We start from the raw sequence: 26004 nt of genomic DNA on the forward strand, positions 1-26004 counted from the left end.
CTGCTCATGGCAGGGAGGTTGGAACTAGATGATCTTAAGGTCCTTTCCAACCCTAACTATTCTATGATTCTATGATTCTAAGTGGGTGCCGCGTCACAGTTCTGGGCTTCCCAGAAGGAGGACATGGGCACACTGAAGCGAGTCCAGTGAACTGCCACAAAGACTGTTTAGGGACTGGAGCATCTGACAAACACGAAGAAAACAGGAAATCTGGGACTCTCCAGCCTGGAGAGAAGGCCCACAGGATCTTATCTATGTGTATCAATATCCAATGGCAAGCAGGAAAGGAGACAGAATCTTTTCACAGTGATATCCACAGTGAATTTTTTAAAGCAGCTGAATACCCATTTAACAGTCATTTAATTGAAGTCACTGTTCCTCAGCTTCATGATAAAAGTTTAATGTGTCAAAAATTTACCACTTCTCTTAATTAGAGAAACTACGTTGTCGGGGGGGGAGGAAGTGATTAAATTTATTGGGCACAATTTGTTCTCAATAAATCCACACCAGCCAGTTTATTAGAATCTTATTCTCAAAACGTTTATATATTGAGTAATAACTTGTTCTTGTGTTTTTCTGTGGAATAAAGTTAGGAAGTCAGGATGAGTAATCTACAATTTCCCTGATCACTCTGGGGTTGTTGGGTTGTTTTTTTGGGGGGGGTGGGTGGAGGAGAAGCGAGGGGGTTGGTTGGTTGGTTTGGTTTGGTTTGGGATTACTGAGTTTTAGTTCCTTAGAATTTATCAATTTCTTACCCAGAAGATAGTCAATAGATGCTTTGGCATTACTTCATTACTTCCTTCTCTATTCATACAGCTCTACTGACATGGAAACATCTAATTCATGAAAATAGTTATTCTTTTGTCCATTCCTTTCCTGGCTGCAGACAGGAAATAACAGCAGCAATTGCATATTTCCTATGTTTGCCTTGTTTCTCAGAAAACAATGGACATTTCATTCTGTTTCCCTTAGTTTTAACCCACTTACGTAATTCTTGTTATCTAATACCCTCCTATCACTTAATTTACATTCTCAATTTCTTGTTTCTAAACTTTGTGAAACAATCTGATAATCAAAAAGGAAAAAAAAGATTCTGAACACCTCTGATGATGAGAAAAGATAAAAAAGGGCTTCTCTAGCTGTGTATGATGTGTTCTCTTCATGGTTTGAAGCCTGAACATGCAAGTCATGCAGAGAACTACGCATGCCTTGTTCCTCTGTGCTTGCTATTATAATAATTTCAGGATAGAAAGTAGAGTCCAGATGGGCTTCATCCCTTCATATGGCTTTTCTTGGTAGCTTCCAGGTCTTCTATGCTCCCGTCTGCATAGAACACGTTTCCAAGAGGTGTAGCTACCAATTCTCTCCGTTTGATAAAGTCTGTCTTTTTTATTTTTTACATGTCTTGCTGATACTGCCATCTTCCCTCCTACTAAGAATCGTGAACTCTATCTCTTTGTGATGATTTCCATTCAAATTATCTACCACCATTAGAATCTTAGCCATTTCCTTCCTATTAATCAGTACCAAATCTAAATGAGCTTCCCACAGTAATTTTCTCTACCTCAAGAAACTAAATTATCCTCAACATTTATTGCACATTACTCAAACCCCATTTTCAAAATTGAATTTCCTCATTGGTTTTTCTACAGCATTCCTTACAAATGTTAATGAACATAATTTTTATATCTCATTTAAAATTGCTACAGCCTGATTTTCCAGAGTATTATCATTATGTAGGACTGTCCTTTTAAAGCCAAACTCCAGCTGATTTCAAGCATGGCTACAACTGCTTGTCCTCCTGATAAAAATCAAGCCTCAGGATCTCAAGATCATTTTAACTTCTATGTTCTTCACTATGAACTCAGATAATGCTGTTTGAGAATTCTGGGGGTGCCTTACCGCTGTTTCCACTTACACCTCCCTGTGCCACCAACATCCAGTCTCCTCTCCTTAAACACATATGACTTCTATCAGTCCACTCTTCTCATTCCTCTCATGCTGTGACATCTTTCCTTCCCCTGAATTTGACCCCAAGTTCCCTAGTACCCTGCCCAAGACTCAGAAAGGTGCATCACCATTCTCAGGCAAGGGACAAAATCCTTGTTCACTACAGTAAAGTGTGTTATATCTGGCCAAGCTTATACAGGAAACATTCAGCTTCATACTCTTTGCTTCTGACCAGATGGAAAGGCAGTTTGGTCAGCACAAGACTCTGAGCACACAGATTTTCCAAGATATCAGTCACCAAAACCAGAGCTGTCTCCAGCATTTTTATGCAGATAAGAGCTTTTGAAGGGGTAAGTCTAACTTTGACTGACTCTGGTTGAGTGTTTTTGAGAACTGGAAATGCCAGATCCTTTACAGAAACTGAAACAAGATGCAGGTCATTGGAATTCCTTATTGTGCTATGACACACATTTTATCCACTTTTACCCCATCCCATTTCAGATCTGATTTAAAGCATGGGAAAATAAATAGGACAGTTACTACTAACATTTCACATAAAGTTTTTTAGAGAATAAAGTAACAGAAATTTCTAACCTTCCCCCTGGACAACCAATGCCCAGAAAAGGAGTGGTACTAATAGGTACCATCTGTTTTCAGGAGGAAGATGAAAAATAGTATTTATTATCAGGTGTTTTCTTTTTTTAATCTCCCCATCTTAAATCTATGCTGACAGACTAGAGAGCACATCACCCATGATGAAAGCAGTTCATTCCCCAGGAAACCTACACCGCTAGGAAAGCAGGTAAGAGAGGAAAACCTACATGCTGCGCATTCAGATCATTTCATGATCCTTGATGTCCCTTCCAAACTGGGATTCTATAATTCTATTCTATTCTGAAACCTCCATATTGATCATTCAATTCTTGTTTTGATTCATCCTCAAAGACCTATTAAAACACATATATTATAGAAGACTGCAGTAGACAGTTGTCACCTATAAGTATCTGAAATGGCAGAGAATCTATAACTTGCAACTACCTCCCTGTTCCTGCCTCACCAACAGGTGCTGGGATTCAATTACACTTCTTTTGTGAATTATGCTGTCTGTCCATCTGTTATTGCCCGAAGTTCACTGCTGTCTACACTTCTGAGGTATGACATAATTCTTTGCCAAAAGACAGACGGTTGTCTGATGACATTTAAATGTAGGGAAAATGTCAGCTTTTTTATTGTTAGATAGTAAAGTTTGACACATTTTCTCAGACAAACTACAAACAGCTTAACTAGCAAAATTCTGTGCAAAAGTGATCTAGTAATTGCATGTTTGTATAAGTTCTGATCCTGTAACGGTATACATTTAATTTTAAATCTGTCAGGCAATACCTGTTCCTGCTTGATACGCTTGGTAATGCACCATCTGTATATTGCTTTCATTAAGCAGAACTTTTCTGCTAAAAAAACCCAAAGCCTCTAACAACTCACATATGTATAGTGGTTCTGAAATTTCATTATCATGCTGAGGTTCTAATTGTGCACTGCAACTAAAAAAAGTAAATCTTGCAATGCTGTCATATCAATAATAGATTTAGCAAAAAGCAAACTCCCCCATCTAGGAAGTTTTAATTTAGAATTATATTAAAGTGATAACGCTACCAAGGACGTTAAATAATTAATTTCTTCTCATTTTAATTGTAGACTATTATTTAATAAACAAAGTCATTTACCAGGTAATTTATTCTACTTCTTTATAGGCAGCTCATTTAAAGTCTAAAAATAAATTGCTAATTAAAACAGGATTCACTGTTGTAGAAAGCAACTCATTTTCCCATAAAATCTAACAAGGACTATGTTAGAGCATCCACTGAGAATCTTTGAAGGGCAAAGAAGCCACCAACAATAATGAAATATTCTGATTACTGAGAAGGCTTTCATCTGAATAATTAATGAAACACACATTTGTCATAAAAACCAACATTAGATCATTATAAAGAAACTTTGTTAAACACTTAGTATCCAAAAACTAACTAACTAGATCAAAGAAATATACAGTCCTTGAAAAAACACAAAGCACAGGAGTTATTTGCACAACCCTGTACGTACATCTAGGTTGGTCCAGAGAAATAAATTTCATATAATACAGGAATTCCATGTATAGCCATGGGAACTTGGACTTTGAAGGCAGAAACCCAGAAGGAATTTATTCCAGGTGAAGAGAACTCCAAATCTGCTGCAAGGATCCCACCCCCTCAACATCAGTGTCAACAAAACCCCAGTCCAAAACTCTTCAGATTAAAGCCCTAAACATTATTAGACTGACATGAACTATATCTACCATACATTTCTAGGCCAATTCTCCATTTTTTCCCCAAATTTTGACTTTTTAAAGGCTTACCAGGCTGACATGCTGTTGGGCAGCGAGTCCACTCACTGAAAGGTGTAACAACACAGTTTTTCTTGCAGAGGAGGAGACACGGCCGCACAGTTTCAGGTCTGATGGACTCTGGACATCTATTGATCCAAACCAAAAGATAACATGTAGAAAAAATTAAAACTACAGGGAAATGTTTTCCTCCTAAGTCTCTCACAGGACTGTGAGGGTACCGCCATCCCAAAGATAATGTTCCTGGTCAGTCACAGCGAGCCTCATTTTAATTCTCCTTTGCACTCATGTAACTCAACTGAATTTAGCATACTTCAAAGATTTTAAAAAATAAACAAATAAAATGTGGAGCTTGACTGGATGACTACAGGCTACATCTATGCTACTCTATCTATGATGCCTAAAATACAAAGCTTACTGCAGCAAAACAGATACATTCACTACCAAAAAAAGCAAGTAGTTATGTTTATAAAGCAGTCCTGTTTTAACATAAAATGCATCAGCCTTCAAACCATTTCCAACTGTGTAGAAGGACTGATGCAATATTCCTCTACTTTCAGCCTCTAGGAAACACAAAAATAGCTTAAAGGGATCTTTGATTGAGGCCTCAGTTGTTATTTAAAAAGTTGTACAACACAGTATAAGAGCACTGTGATTTGGTTTTCATTCATTTTGAACTCCTAAATTAAAAATACGTCATGCATATTCTAAAAAAGGTTTCAGACATAACAAATAAAAACTCAAAGGGTGGAGGCCTATCTGGGATCAGGCAGATCTTGCACATCAACAGGGGGATCAGAAAGGGAATTACTCTTTTTTAATTTTTTATTAATTTCTAGAAGAAAGACCACTCAAAATTACTTAGTGATGCATGCAACCTAAAACGATCCCGTTTGAAAGAGGAACAGGCCACTACACCATCCTAGGAGAGAAAATAAATCTTAACGTCATGATTTTGTTACTGGGATAGTAATAAGAAACTTAAGGGTATAATTTAAAAGAAAATAAATACAAAGAGATACGTCTTCTCATTAAATATGATTATCCTAGAGGGCATATTTCTGTAATCTAAGTTGAAATATTTTTCTACAAAAATAATTTCAGGAAGAAGCTCTTATAAGGACTCAGCAGTCTTTCTTGATCCAGCTACTTCCATTATACAGCAAACACCACAGCATTGAAGCTACCACACCAAAGCCAAGGAGATACCCTTTCTGAAGTCCCCAGTACACAAATCTCTCCTTTTGGCAGGATTTCTCCAGCACTGAAACTCTGTTTTCCCTTCATGTACTTCACTAAAGTATTTACTTACCCCATTCAGTTTCATTTCCCCTTACACAATCTCAGAAGTGGAGGGGGCAAACAACTATTTGAGACATCATATAGTTTTATAAACAATATGTTTAATTAGGTAAAGTTACAACATATCAATGGATTCTAGGTATAAATGAATACTAGATTTCTTTCCTTTTATTTAATTAATCTCATTAACCTCAAGAACTTTAATTAACTTTACGGAAATCAACACAGTCTGCTTATACAAACAGGATTGTTTTGAGAGCTACAATAAGAAATGAAACTCAGTTTTAAGTCTCTAGACTCATTAACAGTGCAAAAAATAATTAGCAATGCCTTGATTTTTTCATATTAGGGAAAACATCTGTGCTACTTTTTTTTCCCTCATTTAGTAAAGCAAAGCAAAATTCAGAATATTTGTACTGTAGAATACATAAGTTTGTTGTGTTGGTATCATGTTATAGAAGCTATATAAATCAACTGAATGATACAGATCACATGTTTCTGCCTTACTGTGGTGTAAATTTAATGCAAACTCTGTTTACTTTTTCTATTTTATTAGAGCATTGTTAATAATGTGTTGAGAAACATTATATTCAGATGTACTTAACATTTTACTCACACCTGTCCTTCAGGAAAAATATTTGCAGAAAAATGTGAATTAGAATAACAAAGAAGCTACAGTAACAAATCTACACCACTTACAGCATGCATTTTGCTTGGATTTACATAAAAAAAGAAAAATGGGCTAGCTAGTTATTTTTGTTAGGTATTTGTATCCCTTTCATAGTAGTAATGGAGTAGTTGCTGGAGAATTAGTCCTGAAATGAAATTAGTTTCAAGGCTGCATGGATTTTCAAGGCTATGCAAGGATTCCATAGACCTGCTGAAAATGCCTTCATATGTCATGTATTGTACTACAAATAAACTAAAAACAACTACAAATAATCACTATTAACCCTTTTTAAATACCTTCTGGGTGTGACCTGGCCAGAACTGCTCTTCATGCAGAAGACTTTCCTTGTCTGTATGCCCACTCCACAAGTGGCTTCTTTGCTCCAATTAATAGATGCATTGAGTGCAGTTACCAGAACGTCTTCAGAGCAAGAACTCCAGGGAGAAGTTTCCCAGAAGAAATGCACACACGGGTGATCATTACAGGCACGGTGCTCCTGCAGGGCTCGGTCAGGAGGACAGGCTTTTCCACCTGGAGTAAAGAGAACACCCTATTTTATCTTATGGCAAGTGGCAAAAGGAAGACATACAAAAAAAAAAATAATATTAGGTTTGCTTAATATCTTCCCCCCTCCCCAATTAAAAATAAATAAATAAATAAAGTTTAAATAAAGCTGCTGACCTTTATGGCTGCAATAAGAACCTTCTAAAATATTGTTTCCCCATTAAACTAGCCTTGCATAAAATTGTATTCCAGCACGTAATGGAAACAGAAATAGGCAAAGTATATTTCTGAGTAACCTTATTGATACTCCTACACAGAACCAAGTTAATTCCATTTAAATGCGAGTATCACTCAGCAAACATGCAATTAGGTTTAAAGACAAGTTAAGCTTTATTTTTATGTTCATTCTTCTTGCTAATTTCCCAAGGAGGAGCATCTCTTTCTAATATGTGGACTCTGTTCTCACATTGCCTTAAAGAGACAAGCTGTAGAGGGTGCTGAACCATACTGATGGAGGAATGCATCAAATGATACCCACATCAGAAAACAAGGGAGGGAAAACTTGAAAGAGGTTTTGCGTATGAAGTCTTTACTTTTCTGAAGCAGCATTATTCAAATTCGCATCCAAAGATTTTGCTAAGCTAGTGCACTTTGTCGACAGCTGGTGATAAATCCACAAAGTACAGGAGTATGAACAGCTTCCCCAGAAGTTTTAACACTGTAGCCAGCAGTTTGAATTTATCCCATAAAAGCAGACAGTGTTCTTAGCTCAGAAGTTAAGGAGCAATGCAGTGAAATTTAACAGTAAGCATTGTAATTTTAGGAAGAAAGAAGTAAAAATTACTAAAATCGAAGCCATTTCCTTACTGGAGGGAGAATCTGCCAACTTGTGACACAGCCAAAGTGCTGCAGGTTTTGAAAGAACCGTGTATCTGGCCGTGTTTGGGCCAGATACCACAAGATTCAGAGCACTTTCATGGCCTACTAAAATCAACGAGTGATGAAGGTATATTGCTTCTTGAAGGGATGGTTATTGCCTTGCAGGACTGAGACTTCTCAAATAAGGTATGACCCTAAATGGCCACAATAAATAGCACCAAGGAAAGAGAGAGAGAGAGAAATTTCTTAGCGCAATGATTTGGATAATCATGTCACATAATTTTTCCCATGAAAATGGACTGTTCCACATAATGTTCAGTCTCAGAAATGTTCAGTATGATGACAGAGTAGAAAATGTTGCAGGTAACTTACTTCCTGAAGATTTTGACTTAGCAGGAAAAATGCAGACAAGTTATTGTTCGTGTGCTCAAGCACATGTAAAAAACATTAAAAAATAAAAAAACCAAAGAAGTAGCAAGCAAATGGCAAAATGCCTGGTCCATTTGAAGAAAAATAAAAATAAAAAAAAAAATCTAACTCAAATTTTGAGCTTCCCAGGGAAAAATTCAGGTGGCTTTTTCAAGAATACCAATGGTAAGGAAGCTCTGTTAAGCAATGGAGAGTAATAATGAGGCCGTTTTACCTCAAGATAATAAGAAATGCCATATGATCTATCCAACCTAGCATTCTGCCTGCAAAACTGCAAGCAGGAGATGCTATTTCTATAAAGCACAAGAGCCTAGCCACTTTCTGTAGTTAACTGATAACATTCGCATGAGGCAACAGGACAGCATGCTACTGCCTAACCATTCTATTAGCCATTTACAGACTTTATGGACCTGATGTTCATCAGTTTCCTAATCCATTCTAAACCTGCTGAGACTGCCTACCTCCACAGTTGCAGAAGTTTACCTCATAAAGAAACATCTTTTAAAACCTGTTTTAAACCAAATCCCTCTAGTTTCATCAATAGTCTCCTAGTTATCATATTCCGGGAGCTGGTGAGCAGCTTGGAGAAAACAAGCTGAGGGTTTGCACTGCCTGTGAGATGGCATCCAGAAGTTGTCAGACAGCAGAGCCATGGCCTCAGTTCATAGAGGACAAATGAAATGGCACTTGCAAAGGTAACAGAGCTCTGTAAAATCAACCACTATTTATCTGTATACAGATGTGTGACTCTGCATAGCAAACTACTATACTCATTGATAAAGATTTATGAAAAAAGTTGGGGCATTTGATTTTAATAGTTAATTATTCCTTCCTGAGAAACTTTAAATTATTCAGTTCGAAGCATGTAATTTTTAGTTCAGAGTGTTTCAGGTGGAGATGACTGAGTTTATGTACTTCCAGAATTCACTTCTTCAACACTTCACTTTCATATTCCATGTTCATCTCTTAGATGCATTTTGTTACTTCTATGGAAAACATGAAGCCTACTGTATTTTTCATTTTAATTATTCTCAAGCTCATAGGCTTTTTTAGTAGTAGTTATTATCATTCCATTGACAATTACGTAGCAGTTTCCATCCTGAAGGGTCCCAATTTTCTTTGCAAGCGCTTATAAGGATGTTTATGTGAATATAGACTTTTCATATGAGTAAGGGTTTGCAAGATCAAGGACTTACATTGACCAGAAACAGTAGGTGGCTTTAATGATCATTTACAAAGTAGCACTTAACAAAGCTTGTCCTAGACTACATTTGCATCTACAAGTGTTTTCCTGCTGCATTAGCTACACACAGTTCTGATAATAGCAGAAATTTCTGTTGTGTCAACAAGGCTTTAGTCTGACAGACCTGTTCATATTTTATGAATTTTTATGCACTTGACAGGAAACTCTTCAAATCCTGTCTGATAAACCAACACATCAATGAATTACCATATGTGTAACTGTAGAAGGCTACACTTCTAATAAGAAATAGTTCGTGTAAATAATTGTATCACCGATGCTGATTTGTAAAAATCCAGATACATGATATGTCCATGAAGATCCAGAGGAAATTATATATATTCATGAAGAGCTATTTACTTACTACAATATAAAAACAACAAGGTCAATACATTTTAGGTCTGCATTAATAAACAGGTCCTTTTCTATTTCTTAATTTTCCACAGCTCACTTATTTTCTAAATTGATACTAATATGTTCCTACATAAAGACACTCGCATGATGAGTGCAAATTTGTGTCATGCAACAATTTCATTAGTATAGGATGCAGCTCTCCTGAAGTTAATTCACACCCAGACTGGCCCTCAACAGATAATAATTCATAGCTGAAGTAAATTATTTTGAATTGTGACAGAATTTCTCTGACACATGCATTAACTCAAGTCCATAAAGATTTTTTAGTCACTAGGCATGAAGTACAGAAAGTATTAAGTATTATTCCTCATTGCTACAGTACTGGGATTACCTCTGATCTAAACACAGTTTGGCTGAGAAATGCAAGTCAGCTCATTAACAAGCTAACAATGATTAAGCCAAAATTTTTACCACTTACCCTCAGCTGGAAGGGCCAAGATGGACCTACTCCTGCTTTGACTGCCCTCAGCGTTTTTACTGGAGCATGAGTGGGAACACGAGGACCATGCAGACCACTCACTGATTACACAGTCCATTGCACAAGGGATTTCACAAGCCACAACTTCAGGATAGGGAAGCTCTGAGCAGAAGTGATGTGGTACTTCTTCACCTGGAGCAAGCAAAACAAGAAAGATATGGAGGAAGGCTCAGCTTGGTTCGATATCCGCAGTCTGTATCAAGCAGACTATGTCAAACATCCGCCTTTGGAGGAATATACTACAAAAGAGCACATGGTTAGGCTTTAGGCTTGAAAGTGTAATACTTGAACAACTAAAATATTTCTTCACAAGAGCAAAAATGAAAAAATGTGTTTCATGTGTGACTTCTTGGCTGCAGTTCACTTTATAAAGCAGGTCTTTCTCCTGCAACCTCACCAGAATCATTATTTCTGACTCTGCTTCTCACCCAAAAACCAGGATCCAAAATTACGGACCTGTTAGACCACCCCCGTCTAAGGAAGAAATACTTTCTGCTAGAGATAAACCAAGGGATCTGAACCAAAGCATACCTCCTGATGAGAAGGATCTTTCCAAAACCCCTTTCAACAAGAACGTAGGACGGTGGGGACTGGTGAGGAAAAACCTACCAACCAAAAGAACCACTGGCAGAATGAGCAGCAAAACAAAGCACATGAGGGATCCACGTGGAGTCCAACATGCAGAACTATTAGTTTTAAAAAGCAAAATAAAAATATACATTTATTTTTAAAATAACAAATGAAATGTCCAGTAATTTTAGTAATTACACAGAATTTACAAGGACATCATAATGCACAAAATTTCATAAAACATAATTCTTTAAAACTGAATAACACCTAATATCTCATAATTTAAGCAATGAACAGACATGACTGACTTTATTATGCTGTTCTATTTTTTAGTGTTTCTGGACCATTATGAATTATCGGCTACATTGCCGAAATTTCTGGAAGCTCAAATCTACCTGCTTACAAGCAACAAGCTCACACTGAATGTTACCTTCTCTTTTGTCCTTATAATAGTTACAAAGCTCTCCTTTGAGGTTTCTGTAATTATGAACTTAAGAAAAAACATAATGACTATCCAGGCTCAATTATATATAGGAAAAAAAAAAAAAGAAAATTTATAATAGCAACAACTGGCTCTTTCACCTCACACTACAGGAACAGGCTCCAGAACAAGGTGGCCCGGGGTGCATTTATAAGTAGGAGCGTAGAAAACTGTACTGCTTTTGCAAGGCAACACATACACAAGTGAGTAAATAAGAGAGGCAAGCTGCTAGCAAGAGTGCATAAAGCTGTCAAAAGCACAGTGGTATTATCCGCAGTTGCATTCCTAAATGAAGACAGGCTCATCACCCTCGAGGCACAAATAAAACTTTTCAAGCATATTATGAGAAGTAACGGAGAATCTAGCAAGCAAGCAGACTGCAAGATATGCTTTAAAATACTTGATTCTTAAAATCCCTTTCCCTTGCATATGCTATGCTCATAAGGAAGGGCTTGATATGCCCAGTCTTTGAATTACAATTTTACTTCTACTTAATATGCAAATGGAGACCACCACCCACCCTCATCCTTCAGTACTGCACTGTTGGCACCCCTGCAAAACAAGCTTAATCCATCATCTGTTTTGACCAGCCCATTATCACCACTGCTGTTTTGGATGCTCACATAAGGCTGAGAACCACCTCTAGATAAAAACAGTGTAAAAACACCAAATAAACCTGTAAGCCTTACTCAGATGTCTTCTGTAGTCATTTAAGCATCAAAATCCCTGCTAACATTTTGACAGCTTGTCTGTACAGCAGCAGATAACGCAAGGGCACCCTGGGCAAGCACGATTTTAGGAGTCAATGGTAGAGTAGCATCAAGAGATTATATGCTTTGGTGAAGTAGTGTAAAACATCTGTCCTCCTCTCCCATCACTGACACTTACAAGGAAGCATGTGAACAGTCTTCTGAATGACAAGTGATGGCAGTAACACTGGTCCTGCAAGTGTGCTCCCTGCCCTACCATCCATGCAGGAGGTTATCTTCATTATATACAGACTTTAGGGCAAGCGAGCCCCATTAAATTCACCAAATTCTGGATTTAGCCCAATTTTTCTACCAATCAGATTGATAGAGATGCAAACATCGGAGAAAAACCTACTTGCTGGAAGCCAGGAGAGCCTTTCCACTGATTTAACCTGATTTCACAAAGTCTAAGCTGCTTCACTCAGAGGATGGTTTAAAACACTTGAGTCTCCTTTGGGGTGGCTTTCTCCACCCATGAGCTCAAGTGCCATAGATTTTCAAGTGACCACCCTGTGGGGAAAGGAGGCAAAGGAGCAAAATACGCTTTCCACTTCTTCCGTTTGTTTCTTTTCACACTGGATTTACAGCAGGTGACAGCAACAGTAACGCTGCAAACAGAGGCTGCAATTCGTGGTTCCTCAGCAAAGAAAGGAAGCTTTGAGTTTTGTTATAAAGAGTTTACCACCCGTTGCATGAAGGTACAATTCAACACTCACTTTGATTTACTTTATAGATCTATTCACTGTGTTCAGGTTTAATTACTGGCTTGTATTACTGTAGAAGGGGAATGTTCTTCTGTACCAGCCACTTGGCAGAGAATTCTCACAAAACTCCTGTATACTACAAAGAGTAGTAATAATCTTTCATTTTCCACGAAAAATACTAGTACAGGATATGCCTGAAGTGTGCTTTATACATTGTCACAGAATTACAGGGAATATTAAATTCTCCAGAGCTTCCAAATTGTCTGCCCAATACCTTGAAGGTATAATTCTTATCTTAGATTTTCTGAATGCTCTTTCTAGACCTTTCTATAATCTTTACACACACAAGTCTCTGGGGCCAGAGGGGATCCACCCAAAGGTACTGAGGGAGCTGGCAGAAGTGCTCATGAGCCACTTAATTTATCAGCAGTCCTGGCTAACCAAGGAGGTCCCAGTTGATTGGCAATTAGCAAATGTGATGCCCATAAACAAGAAGGGCTGGAAGGAGGATCCAGGGAACTACAGGCCTGTCAGTCTGAACCTTGGTGCTGGGGAAGGTTATGGAGCAGATCATCTTGAGTGCCATCACAAGACATGTACCGGACAACCAGGTGATCAGGCCCAGTCAGCATGGGTTTATGAAAGGCAGGTCCTGCTCGACCATCCTGATCTCCTCCTATGACAAGGTGACCCACTTAGTGGATGAGAGAAAGGCTGTGGATGCTGCCGACCTAGACTTTAGTAAAGCCTTTGACACCATTTCCACAGTCATTCTCCTGGGGAAACTGGCAGCTCATGGCTTGGATGGGTGTACTGTTTGCTGGGTGAAAACCTGCCTGGATGGCCGGGCCCAAAGAGCGGTGGTGAATGAAGTTAAATCCAGTTGGCAGCCGGTCACAAGTGGCGTTCCCCAGGACTCAGTACTGGGGCCAGTTCTGTTTACTATTTTCATCAACGATCAGGCTGAAGGGATTGAGCGTAAGTTCACAGGTGACACAAAGTTGGGTGGAAGTGTTGGTCTGCTGGAGGGTAGAACAACTCCACAGATGGATCTGGACAGGCTGGATTGATGTGCCAAGGCCAACTGTATGAGGTTCAATAAGGCTCAGTACCAGCTCCTGCTCTTGGGTCACAACAACTCCTTGCCCCCTAATTTGAATTCTTGAATACAAGGTAACAGAGAAGCTACATGGAGAAGTACAATTCTGAGTGGAATTTTTGATTCACCAAAAAGCAAATGAAATTCTTTCCATCAAGGGAAATTAAAGTAATAGCACAAAATCCTCCTTGAACTAAAGAGCTTTTTTTTTTCCAGCAACATCGTTTGTTTCGTATTCTCTTTTCTATTCTAGCAGAAGCTACTCCCATGGTCCTGAATAACACACTCCAGGATGAAGCACTGAATTAAAAGGAACGTTTCATTCTGAACCAGTTCAATATTAAACTGCATCTGTCTATTTTACATAATGCCTTGCAGCTCTAGTGCATTAGCCTCATTCTTCCCAGTAACCTGTGTACCCATCTCCTCTGACACAATTTAATTACTCCTGCCACAGATGTCTCTCCTGGCTCAGAAAAAAGAGAATGTCCACTAGACAGGATATGACTAAAGCAGCAAAAACACAAATCCCATCAGGCAGCAAGAATCGAAAGATCAACTCCATAACAAACTGAGTATCCTCCTTTTGACACTCACCACTATACATACCATGCTCATTTTTTAAAATGGAAATTTGTAAAATTGCTTTGAAGATTTCACGCTTGCACACTGTGTGTGGAGCCCTGAATAACCTCCATGGTGGGGGAAGGCTCAAAATGAAGGAACTGCATTTCAGACTGTTCTGCATTGCTACCTAGAAGTTCAGAATTTTTTAATTTCCCTCACCCCCCACAAATGACTGTTGTAAAAATGCTGCATATTTAATGACAATTACCAGTTTGACATCAATATTTCTCTTTGTAGCACTTCAAATTATTCAGTGGAAATAATGAAGCTGTCATCTAAAATACTACGTGTATCGTAAAATTTTATGTCCCACTTAAATCCCAGAAAAGAATGACAATAAACTTTGATTAAATACTTGCCTGTAACAGAATAAGATGTCAACAGACAGTAGTAAATTCAGAAGAATTCCTATTGACTGTATGCCAGTTTGCTAACGGCAATGGCATTCAGAGAGCTGCCTGCTGACAATATCTTGGCCTAGGCACCTCATTGGCTTAACGAAAATGCTATATTTAGGAATAAGAACAATCAAACTACAACAATACAGCAATATGATAAATTTCATATAACCATTTTGAATGTGTTCATCTCATCACAAAAAATCATAGGGTTTTTTTGTGTTTCGTGACCAGCTTTAGATACACCTTAAAGCATCCAGGGCTTGCCATCTTCAATTGTCACTGAGAGACCAATGTCACACTTCACCAAAAACCCTGGCTCCCGGTTGACTTTTCTTAATGCCAGTCAACAGGTAAGAACAGCAGAGAAGAGTGGTGTCAGTTTGTAGAGAAAGCAGTGGAGCATGAAATAAATTTAATTGCAGTGGTCGATCACTATTATCAGAGCCCCATGACAGAGAAGAATGCAATAGCAATGAAGAATGGAGGTGAAGACCACAAAAAAAGATGAAGCAATGAAGAAGAGCAACCCATTCACAATGCAAAAGAGGAACGAAACACAAATACAACCACAGGACATTCGGGTGAAGAGAGGCAGGGAGGGAAGGAGGGAGGGAAGGAGGGTTTGAGACAAAAGACTTGATTAAAATGCAACTATGAAAACCAATGCATTAGATTAAGGAAAACACATTTTAACCACACAATGCATAATGAAGAAAAGGGGAACAGTAACTCAGAAGAATAAGTAAAAGGAAAGTAAGATGAAAAAGTACAGACAGATAGAATGATAACAAATGTGGAAAAGAATCAGTATGTCTGAAAATATGTTACAAAATCCCCAAAAAATCAGAAGTCTTGCCCAAATCCCTGCATCACTGGCCACGATCCTGTCCCTTACCTATCTCCAAATGATCATTACATGAGAAAAAGATGAGGACAAGTATGGAAAAAAAGTGGTATTTGTTTTTCTTTCCTGTACATCATCTACTGCAATTTGCGCTGTTTACCCACAATTCTTAATGCACATACGAAAATTGATCTGTGGCTCTCAGGAAACTCCATGAGAGCAAGCACAGGGAAGCATGTCAGCAAGCAGCTGCCAAGCATGCAGAAAACATCCCAGTATACCTCCATGAAGTATTATACAGCAGCTACCAGTCGCAAAGTTAAACAAAAAAAAACCCCCAAACTACAGCTGCATGAGGTTACCTATATAAAAGATTTTATTTTCCATCCCACATAGAAAGACAAGTAGTCATTTAAAGGTATTTGCTGCACATACACCTGCTGGGCTTCAGTATACAAGCAGAATTAATTCTAACTTGTTTGTGGCTGTTTGCATAGCCCCTCCTGAATTAAGAGAAATTGCTCACGTGGCAGCCAAAAGTAAACATGAGTTCACTGTATCCCCAGAGAAGAGCATAGAAATTCAGGCTGCTGTTCCTAATAATTAACACAGCCCAGCAATCTGAAAACATAAAATAGAAGATCTAAACATAATGCATATTAGTGTTCTGGAGGTTTTTTCCTTTCTTTTTGCACTTTTTTCTTTTTTCTCCATTATCTCTCCACACTGGAAATAGGGGAATCTACACAGGTGGGTTGATCAAGACTGATTGCAATTAAGATTTATTGTTGAAATTGGTTCCGTGGTATAATTGAAACAGGTGTCCCTCTATTTTCTTCTCTGTAGTGCTTTGTTGCAAATGCTAATTGACACAAAATATTGTAGAAACCAACTACACAAATAAGTAAAATGTATTAATATATTATAAAATATACATATATTTCCAAAACTTTAAGAAGAAGAAGAAGTTTGAATAGACTGCAAAGAGTCCACTTCATCCTCTACATCTGTGCAGTGGGGCAGATCAATTTTAGAAAAGAAATTAAGGCATTTTAATTTAGAATAAATAAGGTGACATTTTATTTCCAATGCATCACAGACATAGATTTCTAAATGTTTCATTTTTGCAGACTTAAGGTGCCATCTTCAGTCTCAAAACTCTGAAAAAAATTATAAGGGACATATTACAAAGGAAAAATTGCAGTAATCATGCTCTCACACAGTTAAGTGACCCCAAAAAGAAAAGATGTGTGTGCACGCATGGAATAGTGTAATGCTTTTATACCCACTGGTTTGATTATTATGATTTTTGTTCTAATTATGCTACTTTTTAGAATGACGTATCTTAATGGCTCGCTTATAGCTATCAAAAGCCTATGACTGACTGTTATTCCCAAAATAAATTAGCAATTTGCCATATATTGGGAATAACAGATTATTTTTAATCTCCTAGCCACAGGAGTCGCCCCAAGAGTTTTTATTAACATAGGACACTGAAAAATTGTAAACAATAGTGCAGCAGATGAGGTTTATGTAAGTTGGCAAAAGTCTTGTTTTCAGATACAGTGAATGCTAATGATAATAAATAATTGCAAATACCATCTGGATGCTTTGAAAAACATCTTTCTCCAAGTCTGCAATTGAATCTCTACAAAAAGAGGATCAATGCAAAAGAAAATGAAAACAGTAAATTAAAATTAGATTTATGCCACCTACTTAAAACTAAGTGCTCATTTAGAAGCAGTAACACAAAAATGTGTTCAAGTTCAGATGCAGTCTGGCCTAATCCCATAAAGCAAATCTGAGAGCTGCCACAGTCTATCAGGAAATGCTCAGAATTTGGAGAACAAAATATTAAGCTATTTTTTATTTTTGTTATTAGTGATAACAGTAGCAGCTTTGTTTCCAATTTTGTCTTAGAATCATAGAATGTTTAGGGTTGGAAAGGACCTTAAGGCTATCTAGTTCCAACCCCCCTGCCATGGCCAGGGACGTCTCACCCTAGACCATGTCGCACAAGACTTTGTCCAACCTGGCCTTGAACACTGCCAGGGATGGAGCATTTACCACTTCTTTGGGCAGCCTATTCCAATGCCCCACCACCCGGACATTAAAGAACTTCTTCCTTAATTTATCCACAAAACTCAGAAGAGAGCAATATTGAGATAACTTTCAATTTTTGATAACTTTTAAAAGATTGCTGTAAAGAAGAAAATACCCTCAGTAACACAGATGATCATCAGTCAAGAGTCTAAATGAGTGACTCAGATCTGTTCTTGGGAAAAAAAGATACAAATTGCAAGCTATGACCTTCGGTTATTGAGTAAAATCTCCTGTGGACACACAGGTTTTGCCAAGTATCAATTATGCATCTAAGCTTCTATGACATTTGTCAGATGGCTTAAGTTACTTCTGGCTAATGTACCCTGACCTGTGCTTGAACTGTTTTTACATAATGAAGTTGTGAATTTTAGAAAGAGCATTGAATTTTCACTGTATTCTGCATAGATCATTTAGTACTTAAAATATGGATAAATCAAATGTAGAAAACATGATAATATTTTCTGTGTGCTTCCACTTTGCCCATGAGGTGGAACTTTAATTACACCATTAATAACGATGCCTACATTTTCAGTCAGTAGTGCATCATTCCTCTAGTGCCATTTAAAGTACATTTGGTCTCTAAACTGCTCCACCCTCTGGAACTGGTTCACTGATTATATTGTAACAACAGCCTCATTCTGCTTCCGACTCAGCTACAATGGCATCAATGGAAGAATTTAAAGGCAGGAATCACTTACGACCTTAAATGGCTTAACAATTTATTTAGAAAAAGGCTTGTTTAGAAAAGTTTCTTGTTGTTTTATGTCTTCAGAAAGGTTACGTAGATTAAAAGTTGATAGCTGCTATCAGGAATTTAAAAAAAAAAAATAATTTATCACTGGCTTTCCCTATTATTCAGAGTCTAAATTGTCTCAAACACAGACACACAAATATCTAAAAACTCTTATCTCTGCCTACACTTTTTGCTGGGACCTGGGGTGAGAGAGGAGGAAGTTTCCAATCAGGGTTTCCAAGAGGAAAATAAGCAGCACATGACCTTATATTTGGGTATTGTAATTAAAAGGTGACAACAGATCTGCTAGGAAGCTAGGACACAACTTTGCATGAAGCTTGCTCTCAGCATTACTGGTCCAAGTAAGCCAGCACACTCCATTTCCTTTTGTTCTTAGCTGATGGAACTCAGCCAAGTTTCCTATTAAAATGTTCACTCTTTCTCTAGGTTTCTGATGGAGATGGATACTGCTGCTTGAATGCTTACAGAGCAAGATGAAGCATCCTCACAGCATTGGCCAGTGTTACCATCCCAACCTGGCAAACAGGGTCTTGCCAGCAGAGCAGCATCCACCAAAATAAAAACACCGTGTCCCCAGGAGGTCTCTTCTCAGTGGCGTACACTAATCCTCCACCACCACATCCTTCCAGAGTTCGAACATACGTATGGGCTTGGTCTGGCACAACCTGAGCTGGACCGTGCTCATGAAACAAGTGTCTGACTCTCTCCTGTAAAAACAACATAGGGTGCGTATGCACCTACGGATGGTGATATTTTCCAGATTGAGTGGTGGTGAAACTAAAACCTGAAGATTGTTTAAAAAGACTTCTAAGACAGGCCATTGTCCATGTTTTACTACTGTCCTCATGGTACACCCTGGGCTCACAGAAAGACAAAAGAAGAAGATGACAGAGGATAAAGGGATGGCAAGTGGAGAAAACACAGGAGAAGGAATTATCTTTGCTGTCAAAATTTCATCAAGCTGGTGCTTTCCCAGAGATGCTGAAGCTGGGATGATGTGCTGAGCTGGCAGTTCAGACAAATGTTGTTTGCCAAGTCCAGAGGCACCCATGCCAACAGCTGCCCTCCCACACTGACCTATTCCTTATTTGCTCCAAAGCAGAAAAAAGACCAAAGATTTATGAACACTAAACAGCCCACATAGATACCAGTCATTCCCTAACAGGTTTTTTAGCTCCTGTTGGAGACCTACTATTTTAACTTTGCTACTAGATTAAAGAAAAACACAGAATCAGTAAATGAAATCAAATGAACGCCCCTCCACCCGCTTTTTAAACACAGTGAAGTGTCAAGGCTGTCAGGAGGCATTTGGACATGCTTTTCAAATATAAGAACTGAAACAGAAAATCTGGAGAATATCTGGATAAAATCTGGTTTTCTATCACTAAATTTCTTTGTGTGAAAAAAGCAATAACCTCTCTGCAACTTAGAAAATATTTCTGTTCTGATTATTCAGCTATTAAAATAGGAAAGTGTCATTTTATGACAATTGCTTTCGGCAGGAGATATTTTATACTTATATTCTCAAGGAACATGTACCTAAGGAAGAACAATATTAAAACCTTCAGTGTTAATCTGTATTTTCAAAGCTAAGCACATTTTGACAAACTTTCTAATAGACACTGTTCAAAATTCGTAACATATATGAGCATGATTACGTTACTCTAATTTATATTTCTCCTCTCATGTGCAGCAATAAAAATTTACCTTTGAACTTATATTTATTGCAACTTCTACTCTATGGAGGGTATGCAGGCACAGAAATATAATAAAGCTTTGCTAATTCCATACATTATTGAAATCCTAACAGTGCAAATGGTATCTTACTGTCTTCATGCATACTTAAAATTTCAATTCAAAATGCATTTCATTAAAAGGACTGGTTAAGCAACAGCATATAATTCTTTTTAAATTTATGGATTAATGTACTAGAATTATATTTTATATATTTGGATAAAAGTAAGTAATGCTAGTGTTTGTTTAGGTGTTGTAAGCAAAAGCTTGATAGATGCTAAATAATTGAGTACTCTGTCCATCAGATTCCTAAGCACTATAAAACTGTAGAGAAGGAAAGTGCTAAAGAATAACCTTTGTTTACCCACAGGCTGCTGTAAACTGGGACTAATTCCAGCAGTAAAAATACCATTGACTTCACTAAACTGGGAAGTGTACAGCTATGCAGGATAGCTTCCAACTAAACAAACGACAAACAGGTGAAAGCACAGTAAGAATTTAGACCATGAAGATCATCATGTAACACTAATGACACCTGGCCAATGAAAACATTACGACTAACATACGTGACAAATTTTGGGTATCTATCTCAACTTGGTTGATGTAATGCTAAAAAATGTGGCCATACAAGTCAGTAAGGGAGCAGCTCACGCAACCAAATACATGACAAAGTGCAAAAGTTGACTCAAACTGCAAGTATAATATTGGCACAACCTCCTTTCTATTCAGAAAGGTCACTTTGCACATTAGTTCCAGTTTCATTGATCAGCAGCTGAGATAACAGCCACTCACACACACCTCAGAGTCATTGGGAAAAAGACAATGGGATGACTTTCTGCATACAATTACATTTCTGGTACTTGTTCAATCATAGATAAGGCACAAATAGGAAAAAAGAAGCAGAACAGACTACTCTGAAAACATAACAAACACAACTTTCCAACCATTACATTTGGCACTGAGGCATCAAAAATGATAGTTATTCTTACAGCTGTAATTACATGGCTGGGACTCAGAAGAACTGCATTTTGCTTCCCTGGAAACATGGCCACATGATGTTTGATGGCTCCTAAACTCACAGGAACAGATCTGCCCACTATGGTCAGTTTGCACAACACCTGCAGGATCAAACATCTGAACACTTGAATACATGGTGCCAGAAATGGTCCAAACAGGGCTCCCAAACCTATAGGGTCCATCACCCCTGTCCTCCTGGAGGCAGATTATGCCAACTTGACTTCCTTGGTATATCGACGCCTGTGAGAGTCTTGAAAACTCAACAGCTAGGTCTGCTGCCTGCTGCTAACCTAGGCTTCTCTAATCACAAACCTCTGAGGTACACCAACATCATGATCTTTCCAGAGTGCTACTCTGTTCCCACCACATCTGTGTCTTTACATAGGCTTACAGGCCAACCAGTGAGGACTAAGACGGATTTTCATATCTAAACCCTTGCCAAGTGAACTACAGTAAAAATCCTCTGCCTGCAAGTCAGCAGTGGCCAGATACATCCTTTCAAACCAGCTGCAAGAGAGAAATGCAAGGGAATAAATACATGGGGCCAATTAAGTTTTTTGACTACTAAATACCAGACCCGGCTGGGGAAACACGAGGGTCATATTTTAACTCCACAAAGGTAATGAAGTTGCCATGCTGAAGGATTTCCCATAGTTCTGTAGGACTCAGTGCATGATACCAAGCTCTCTCAGGCTCAGTTGACCAAATACTCAATACTGAGCTATTCTGTGCCACAGCAAACCTATATTGGACAAGGCAAACCTCATTTTTGTATGACTTCCCAGCAGCAAGCAGCAAAGCAGGGAGCAGTTTACCACAGCAAACTATGACAGTGTTGCGTATGTTAAGGTGAGCTTTCAAGATCAGCCATCCCTGACACAGGGCCAGAATTTAACAAAATCCTTCAGAAATATGGTCTCAGCCATGTTTGGCTTAGAGAGGAATACTCAATTGTTAAAAAGTCAGGGAAAAGGTCTTCCTTTGAAACTAGGTAAGTAGAACAAGACTTTTACCTGCTCTCAAGAAGTTAGTTGAAATGTATTCCACTACAGACTTCCACTAAATGTATTCCACTAAAGTCACCTCACTGGCAACATAACTTCCCAATATAGTGAAAACCAGCATGAGATGTTGAATTAATACGTATATGCTAGCAAGCACTCCTACAACCATGAATGTTTAATCTAGTTTTTCACTAGCTGACACTGTACCCCCATGACTGCTATGTGGTTTTGAAGCCCTGAGACAGGGGAAGAACTAGAGGGAAACTGCTGTAGAGCAGGGAACCACAGAAAAGCAGTCAGAGGGAAAGTCTCTGGAGAAAGCCCAGAACAGAACATCATCACAGCAAAAGAAGCAAGGCAGATAATGTTAACATCTGGAGTGGGATGGATAGAGAAGAGAGTTAACATGAGCACCAGGGAACTCAGCTTCTGCCTTCAGTAGTCGTGGGGCTACATTTCAATGATGTGTAGAATACTTCCCAGCAATACATAAGATGTTACTGCTTATGTGTTGCGTATACAAAGAGATGCAAACAAAAAGAGTTTTCAGAGAGTGTAATACTGGCTGACTGCACAGGGAAAGTCATGATGTACAAAAAGACTGCTGGAAAAAGGAACTTTTACACACCTTTGAGGTCTTTTCCATATATCTTAATGTTCTAAACCATGACAAATGATTGGGTAACAACTCTTACTCCCCTTGTCATCATCAATCTTCTTAGGAGGCTTATTTCTTCAAACCCTGATGATGAACATCTGTAGTCACTTATCTGAGCAGCAAAAATTTATTGCCTTTACTAGAAAATGAAATTCTCCTCCAGGAGAACTGCAATGCACATAAAAGGGCAAATTTCCACCCTGGAGCATGTGGATGCATTTTCCTACTCTTTAGTGGGAACTACATATATTTATCCCATGTCAGGATTTGTACCAAAGGGTATCTCCTCTGTTAATAAGAATGGCTAATTTCCAATTAAGTAAGATTATAGATCATAGAAATGCCCTAATGAGAAAAAAAGATGAGGCCCTATGCTAATCCTGCTTTCACTGCACACATTTAACAGGGTTGCCAAAGCAGAGTCTCCAAAATACCTACTAATTACATTGGACTGCCTCCAGCTGCTCTCACTGGCTGGGAACGGGCAAAGTTTGCAACAAACCAACCCACCAAGACTTCAAAGATGATATCATTATTTTGGGAAGCCCTTAAAGGAGTGAAGAGAGAAGAGAACTGTGGAACAAAGTACTGCAGGGCTGGTTTGGACAGAAAAAACTGCTATAGTGTGTGGACTTTGTGAGCAGCTGTACAAAAATATTCTGGCACAGCTGGGAGCAGCCCCCAAACTGATAAAATGCAGAAGTGCAGACTAGCACTAACTCCACGGCATTTATTTTGGACTTAAATACATGCCATCTTCAGCACTTACTGAAACCTGTGGTAGAGATTGGAGTATAAAAAGAAGAAAAGCTGTAGGGCAGAAGTCTATAAATTCAGATGAAAGAATCCATACGTGTCTTCTTTTTCATGTGTTCAGTGGCAAGAGCTGGTACACCACATGTGGTTTCTCCCAAGAAAGGTAGAGCCAAAACTAACACCACAGAATGATTGAAGGACCCAAAAGTACATCACTGAAGAAAATCAAATTCCTGCTTTTGTCTGATCAACAACGAGAACTAGCAAATCTGTGCAAGTTGCATGTGACCCTCATAAGAAACAGTACTAAGAACAGCTTCCCCAGCTTGGAGTTCAAAAACTCCATTCCAGCTCCACAGTGCAAGAAAGGCTGAAAGAAATGCAGGTGCCCAGAGTGACACCATAAATATTGATCACAGTGCTTGTTCCACATCATTAGCCACGAAACAAGCAATGATCCTCAAGGGAGAGGAAAAGGCAGAGATCCAATTTTAATCAAACTCCCATCCTAAAATGCAAACTTCATGGAATATTATTTTAATTATTGCTCTTTACTGATGCCAATTGCAGTCTATTAAAAACAAAAAAAAAAAAAAAAAAAAAAAAAAAAGATATGTTTCTGGACAGAGAGCCAAAACCTTCAGCTGCCAGGAAGGTGCATCTACACTACACAAAGCAGCCCTATGTAATGACACTCAAGTCAGCTCTGCAACCAGCAAAAGCAGTTTTCCAGCTCAGCACCTCACCCTGGGCTTGTTAGAAACATGGTTCATTAACCAGCCAAAACTTCATGCTATTGAAGCTACAGTGTTCCCAAAATAGAAACTGGTATCTGGCAGCGAAGGAGCTGTACAAGACTTACTGTCATACCCAGCCCAACCTGCTGTGGCAGGTTGACTATGGCTGTATTCCCATGCCCACCACAGCTTCTCTATCAACTCCTATCCTAGCTGGACAGGGGAGAGAAAATACAACAAAAGGCTTGTGAGTCAGGATAAGAACAGGGAGAGATCACTCACCAGTTATTGCCTGGGCAAAACAGACTTGACTTGGGGAAATCAGCATAATTTATTACTAATCAAGTCAGAGCAGAATAATGAGAAATAAAGACTACATCTTAAACCACCTTCCCCCCACCCCTCCCTTCTTTACTCCCAGATTCTCCACCTTCTCCCCTCTCAGCGGCGCAGGGAGACAGGGAATGGGGATTGTGGCCAGTTCATTACACCTTGTCTCTGCTGCTCCTTCCTCCTCAGGGGACATCTCCTCACACTCTTCCCCTGCTCCAGCGTGGGGTCCCTCCCACAGCACACAGTCCTCCATGGACTCCTCCAATGTGAGTCCCTCCCACAGGCTGCAGTTGTTAATGAACTGCTCCAGTGTGGGTCCGTTCCATGGGGTGCATCCTTCCCTTCCATGGGTGCAGTCCTTCAGGAACAGACTGCTCCAGCGTGGGTCCCTTCCATGCGCCAGCGGGGGTCCGTTCCATGGGCTGCAGCCCTTCAGGAACAGGCTGCTCCAGCGTAGGTCCCATGCGGGATCACAAGTCCTGCAGCAAACCTGCTCCAGCGCAAGCTCCTCTTTCCATGGGGCCACAAGTCCTGCCAGGAGCCTGCTCCAGCGCAGGCTTCCCACAGGGTCACAGCCTCCTTTGGGCGTCCCCCTGATCCTTGGGTCATCCCCAGGCTGCAGGTGGAGATCTGCTCCACCGTGGACCTCCACTTCCACATGTGAGGCACAGCCTGCCTCACCATGGTCTGCACCACGGGCTGCAGGGGAATCTCTGCTCTGGTGGCTGGAGCACCTCCTCCCCTCCTTCTGCATTGGCCTTGGTGTCTGCAGAGCTGCTTCTCTCACATATTCTCACTTTCTCCCACTGCAATTGCTGCTGTGCAGGCTTTTCCCCCTTCATTATGTTATCCCAGAGCCAATACCACCACTGTTAATGGGCTTGGGCTTGGCCAGCGGCAGGTCCCTCTTGGAGCCAGCTGGCATCGGTGCCATCAGACCTGGGGGAAACTTAAAGCAGCTTCTCACAGAAGCCACCCCTGTAGCCACCTTGCTACCAGAACCTTGCCATGCAAACCTAGTACACCTACATAGTATAGTACATAAATCCTAAACCATTTAAACTTCAAAATATATGTCTGGGAATACTGCCAGTGAATATTTGAAGGGGATTACAGGAAATGCATTAGTTGTCACTGAAAATGAAAATATGGATTTCAATTGAAACTCTATATAAGGGGGACTTTCC

At 39.2% G+C, this 26004-nt stretch overlaps 1 protein-coding gene across 1 annotated transcript in view; it reads right to left on the bottom strand.

The window, feature by feature from the left end:
• Positions 1–26004, bottom strand: part of LOC104404744 (thrombospondin type-1 domain-containing protein 7B-like) — a gene marked incomplete at its 3' end in the record, with an annotated part of 115295 nt that overhangs the window by 32683 nt on the left and 56608 nt on the right. The window contains exons 8-10 of the mRNA XM_010013263.1: positions 10187–10378; positions 6599–6833; positions 4343–4458 (exon numbers count right to left, since the gene is read on the bottom strand). Coding sequence (XP_010011565.1) covers positions 4343–4458; positions 6599–6833; positions 10187–10378 — 543 coding nt within the window. The remainder of the gene's footprint in view (positions 1–4342; positions 4459–6598; positions 6834–10186; positions 10379–26004) is intronic.

This window comes from Nestor notabilis, unplaced genomic scaffold (assembly GCF_000696875.1).
Source record: "Nestor notabilis isolate BGI_N333 unplaced genomic scaffold, ASM69687v1 scaffold2884, whole genome shotgun sequence".
Taxonomy (NCBI): domain Eukaryota; kingdom Metazoa; phylum Chordata; class Aves; order Psittaciformes; family Psittacidae; genus Nestor; species Nestor notabilis.